At 38.4% G+C, this 6,041-nt stretch overlaps 1 protein-coding gene across 7 annotated transcripts in view; it reads right to left on the reverse strand.

Moving 5' to 3' along the window:
* The window catches only part of ATXN3 (ataxin 3), a 30,091-nt gene that overhangs the window by 1,892 nt on the left and 22,158 nt on the right, over positions 1–6,041 (reverse strand). For 3 of the 7 annotated variants that reach the window (XM_023538359.1, XM_011373155.2, XM_023538360.1), the window contains 2 exons: positions 4,550–4,552; positions 3,803–3,924 (listed from right to left, as the gene is read on the reverse strand). In XM_023538359.1, the coding sequence (XP_023394127.1) occupies positions 3,803–3,924; positions 4,550–4,552 (125 nt within the window). Of the gene's footprint in view, positions 1–3,802; positions 3,925–4,549; positions 4,553–5,415; positions 5,489–6,041 lie in introns of all 7 variants that reach the window. The other 4 variants (XM_023538357.1, XM_023538358.1, XM_023538356.1 and 1 more) reach the window with 4 other exon arrangements.

Below are 6,041 nucleotides of genomic sequence, written 5' to 3' on the forward strand. Positions count from 1 at the left end.
CTTTTCCTGCATGTCAGCATAAACGGAATGATACAGTATGTATGTGGCTTTTTGAGTGTGTCTTCTTTCACTTAGCATAATGCATTTATTTTCAAAACAAATGCACTATGCTAAGTGAAAGATGATTTAACTTGGTTGTGTATATCAGCAAGTCGTCACTTTAAAAAATTGTTTTGAAATAAGTATATATTCACAAAGTTGTAAAGATAGTTCAGACAGGACCTGTGTACTCTTATGCTCAATTTCACCTAATCTTACATAACCACAGCTCAAAGCAAAACCCGGATATGGACACTGGCACAATGTTGTGTGTAGTTCTAGGGTATTTTATCACATGTAGATTTGTGTAACCACCCCCACTACCACAACAGAACTGTTACAGAACCATCGAGATCCCCCTCCTGCTATCTCTTTATAGTCACACCCACTTCTCTCAACCCCACCTTCCCTAACTGCAGGAGACCACCAAGTTGTTCTCCATCTCTAAATATCTGTCATTTTTAGAATGTTACACAAATAGAATCACATGGTATGAGAACTGCTGATTTTTTTTTCCTTTTTTCTTTTTTTGAACTCAGCATAATGCCCTTGAGATTCATCGAAGTTGCTGCGTGTATCAACAGTTGGTTTCTTTTTAATCCTGAGTAGTATTCCATGACATGGATGTACTAGTTTATTTAACCATTCAACTCCTGTAGGACATTTCAGTTGTTTCCAGTTTTTGGTTATGACATATAAAGCTGCTATGAACATTCACATACAGGTTTTTGCATGGATGGAAGTTTTCATTTCTCTGAGATAAATGCCCAGGAGTATAAATGCTAGGTTGTGTGGTCAGTGTATGTTCAGTTTTTAAAGAAATTGCCAAATTATTTTCCAGAGTGGCTGTATCAGTTCAATTGAAAAATTTCAATTTGTAGAAACCTGACCTCCCTTCACATCCTTTTAACTCTCTCCCATTTATAATTGCCTTAAATATTTCTTATATATAAACTAAAAACCAAATCAATGTTATAATTTTTGCTTCAACCATCAAACATAATTTAGAAAACTCAAAAGGAGAGTAAAGTCTATTGTGTTCACCATGTTTTGATTCTTCCTGTTGTTCTTTTTTCCTTCCTGATGTCTCAAGATTACTTCATTAATCACTGCTGTTTAGAGAACTTCCTTAAGCCATTCTTTTAGAGTCGGCCTGGTATGGCAAATTCTCTAATTTTCCTCTTCATTCCTGAAGGAAATATTCACTAGATATAGAATTCTGGGTTGAGAATTCCTTTCTTTCAGTACTTGAAAAATGTTGTGTCATTTCCTTCTCACCTCCATGATTTCAGATGCGAAATCTGCTGTCATGCAAACTGCTGTAAGGGGTTTCTAGCTGGTTTCAGGGGGTCTTGTTTTCAGAAGTTAGACTATGGTCTTGGTATGGATTTCTTTGGGTTTATCCTGTTTGAGGTCCACTCAACCTCTTGAATCTGTAGGTTTATATCTTTTCTCAAATTTGGAGAATTTTTAGCCATTATCTCTTCGAATACTTTTTTAACCCCACCCTCTTTCTCATCTCCTTCCTGGACTCCCATGGCACAGATGTTAGATCTTTTATTACACTCCCACAGGTCTCGAAGGCGCTCCTAATTTTTTCCAGTCCAATTCTCCCTGTTGCTCAGACTGAGTAATTTCTGTTGTCCTGCCTTCAGGATCACAAATTCTTTCCTGTCTTCTCTTTACCTTTTAGATCTACCCACTGAATTTTAGAATTTCAATTATTGTTATTTTTCAGTTCTACAATTTCCATTTGGTTCTTCTTTATATCTTGTTTCTTCTCTAAGGTTTTCTGTTTTCATTTGTTTCAAGCATATTCGTAATTGCTCATTGTAGCATTTTTATGATGGCTGCTTTAACAATCCTTGTCAGATAATTCTAACATTAGTGGTATCTTGGTGATGGTGTCTGTTGTCTTTTGTTATTCGAGTTGAAATTTTCCTGGGTCTTGGTATGACAGGTGATTTTCAATTGAATCCTGGACATTTTGGGAATTTTAAGACTGTGAATCTTTATCTTCTCCGACACAGCACCAGTGTGGGGAAATGGGTGTTGCCTTGCTGCTGCCAGACAGGGAGAGTGTGTGTGATCACTACTGCTCAACACACGTGGGAGTTCTGGCTTCCCACTGTCCTCCACTGATACCTGCCTGACCGGAAGGCGAGGGATGCCTGGTTACTGTTTCTCACCTACACTGTGGGGGTGGCCTAACTGTTGCCTCAAATTAGTGACAATCCTGAATCTCCCCTAGGCCTCTTATGACACAACCCAGGCAGGAGGCCTGGGTGCAAGTCCAGGCTCCCTACGACCACTGACACCATGGAAAAGGGGGACTCACTGTCTCTTGGAAAGAATGAATCCCAGCCCCATTTTGCTTTCTCTGACACCACCCTGGCCAGGTAGGGATACAAGTCTAGGCTCCCACTTGGCCTTTGCTTACAGGGTGAGGTGGCAGTAGGGTCAGTTTATTTACCTAGTCCAGTTTGGCTGGACTAGTGTTTATCTAAAAGTTTTTGTCTTGCTAGATGGTCCCTTCTGACTACATAAAGCAAGTATTCTTTGGAGCTTTTTTCTTGGTGTGCCCCCGTGGCTTCTCAACAGATGAGGCAAAAGGAAATCCCAGGCGACTCACCATTATGTCATTTTTCTGGTCTTGAGCTTCCTAGCCAGTCTCTCTCCTCTGAAGCTTTCAGATTCTTATGTTTGTTTTATATAGATATCCAAGGTTGTTAGCTGTACTTAGCAAGAGTAGGAAAACATACCAGTTCGCTCCTTTTTATTGCTAACACGGTCCACTATTTGGATGCACCACAGTTGGTGCATCTATTCACCAATTGAAGGACAATAGTTAGGCAGTTTCCAGTTTAGGGTAATTATGAATAAAACTGTTATAAACATACACACACAAACTTTTGTGTGACCCTCACTTTTCTTTCCTCTTGGTTACATATCTAGGAGTGGACCTACTGGATCACATGGTTCAGCATACATCAAGTTTATAAGCAAATATTAGCCTGTTTTCCGAGGTGCTGAGCCGTTCTATATTTTCACTAATAACATATGAGAGTCTCAGTTGCTCTGATCGTTGCCAGCATTTGATATTATCAATTTTATTTTCTTCTTAAGCCATTTTCACAGATGTGTAATCTCACTGTAGTTTTAATTTGCATTTACCTAATGAATAGTGATGGTGAACATCATTTATTTGTCATCTATTTTATTTGTCATTTTACTTGTCATCTAACATATTTTATTTGGTGAAGTGTCTGTTCAAATCCTTTGTCCATTTTTTTGAGTTGTTTTCTTATTTCAGTTTTGACAAATCTTTACATATTCTGCTTAGAAGTCCTTTGTCACATACAATTTCTTTTTCACTCAACTTCTAACACCAATAATTGGTCAAAGTTTAAGACTTATTAAACCAAGGCCTGATGTGAACTCTGGACTTCCTTTTGATATTTAGACTACACTCATGTGTTTTTAGTTTTCCAGGTAGTAAAATGTATTTATTTTCCACCTACTAATATTCATGATCCTTGAGGAACTTTTATAGAATGTATTACTGTGAAGTTGCAAGTATTATTTATAATATTAAAACGAAACATTAATTGAGTGCTCTAGTCTGTCTACTCCTTAATCCAAAGAAATTTAGTAGATTACAAATTCGTTCAAGAGTTTCAATACCTATTAAAGCCGAAATCGCAGAGCCTATATGTCAAACAAAGTGTGCAGATAACAACTGTGATAATGGTCAGAGGCGTACCTAGGTCACCGTCAAGTGCTCCGGAACTAGTGGTTGGCCTTTCGCATGGCTGTGAAAGCTGTCCTGGTGGATCCTCCTGCTGCTGCTGCTGCTGCTGCTGCTGCTGCTGCTGCTGCTGCTGCCTGAAACAGAAAAAGAGAATGTACATTAAAAAAACAAAACCTCTAAGAATAAACATGCTATGAGAAATACTATTCACGTGGAAAATGAATGGTTCCACAAAACAAAAGAATCACTGGCATGAACACCAGAAAAGAATCCAAGAGCAATCAATCTGATATATATTAGTTAAAAGTATCCCACTTCTGATCCTAGGAAACCTAGATATAAAATTTGAATTTATCAAAGAAATTAATAAGCAGGTATTTCACCACAAATTAATACATGGTATAAAAGGATTCACTGGTAGCTATTTCTATGCAAATGTGGTTTACAGATCCTTAATATTGTGAGAAGTCACTGAAAATAAGCACCTTTAAGGAGATAAAGCATCTGAAATCACCAGGTGAGTTAACACAATCTTTCCATGGCTGGCTCCTTCCTGTCATTTGGATCTGAGCTTAAATATCTCCTCAGAGATATCTTTCCTGTCCATCCTAAAGCAGTCCCCTGGCATTTTCACTATCTCATCACTTCGTCTTAATTTTCAGCATAAACTTATCACCATCTGGTATCTTCTGTGTCCCTCTTTAGAGTATAAGCTAACAAGAGTACACACCTTATCTTCGTTCCCCCAGTGCATAAAACTGCCTGTCACATACGCAGTAGGCATTACCAAATATTTTGTGAATGAAAGAAATGAAAACTACTTAACATGCATTATCAAGTATCAGTAATATCTATTGCATTAAAATACATTCTCTCCGTGTTTTTTTAACAGGAAAAACAATGTCATAAATAACCATATTTTAAAACATTTAAACATGATGGTTATGATACAATGTGTAGGAGAGTGTCCTTGTACTTAGAAAATATACACTGAAGTATTGAGAGTTAATGAGAACTCACGTCTGCAAGTGATTCTCTAATGGTTTAGAAATGTCGACAATTGGGGAACTGGGTGAAGTATATCACAGGAGCTCTGAGAACTATTTCTGCATTTGTGTAAATTTAAAATGAGTTCACATATACATATATATGCTGAAAATTAAAAAGTTAAAAACAGCTCACAATCTGAGTGAGAAACCATAGCTTTCGAAAAATGCATAAAAGGATTTTTAAAGAAACTAGAATTTTAAAATTACCAGGAAAACTGTTAATAGAATAGCATATTTTTTCCTGGGGTCCCTCTTAATCTTGTGTTCTAAATATGAGCAACAACGAAAAAAATGCAACCAGTGGGAAATCGCACTTTCTCCCAGCTGGCCTTTGAGCCAGCGGACATTCACACAGGTTTACGATTCTCTGCTGTGCACGGTTAATGTACACGTGGGCAGTATGCTCCCACTAGCATACCCCAATTCTGGAACGCGGCACGAGAAAGACAGGCTGGGAGTTATGACGCATTGGATATCTCTCCATGCCTCTTCCCCTTCCAGTCAAGAAAACATCAGAATGCATGGGAGTGAGTGATAGATGAGACAGTGACTTCAGAGAGGTAACTTTTACTCTACCTTAAATTCATGAAAAGCGAGAAATGAATTGCCAATCTTGAATCCATTTTGACATCTTTCAAATGTGATGACACTATAAGATAGAACACGTTCGAAGAGCACTCAGCATCCATTCCCACTGTGCCCTCTACTGTGCCTTCAGAGTCACAGAGGCTGGAAAGCTAAAAACCGCATGTCTTAAATTGTTTTATAGCTAGGATTCTGGCAACCAATTAAGCACTCTCATGAGATTTAAAAGGCAGAAACGAGGCACAGCCACCGTGCTGCTGCTTTCATTGTTCTCTGCTAGCAAGTAAAGCCATGGAGGTGTCAGTCCCAGAATTCTGCCTCATGACTTCATTGTCCCATTTCTTCATGTCTAGTCAACGGTGGTGGCAGCTTCCAGATCCTGGGATCGCAGCTATATAGCACTGTGTTCTTAAACTTGATATCCTGATTCCCAATCATCTCAACTGGGGCGGTGGTCACAGCTCTTCAAACAAGCTGGGATTCTAGAGGCCTGGCCTATTACAGCCTCTTCTAAGATTGTGTAAGGCCTTAATTTCCATATTAAATACTTTACTGATTAAAATACCTCTAATAATTTGTTTCTTAACCTGATAAACTATGTCATGCCACTGAGGTGA

This window comes from Pteropus vampyrus, unplaced genomic scaffold (assembly GCF_000151845.1).
Source record: "Pteropus vampyrus isolate Shadow unplaced genomic scaffold, Pvam_2.0 Scaffold219, whole genome shotgun sequence".
NCBI classification, from domain to species: domain Eukaryota; kingdom Metazoa; phylum Chordata; class Mammalia; order Chiroptera; family Pteropodidae; genus Pteropus; species Pteropus vampyrus.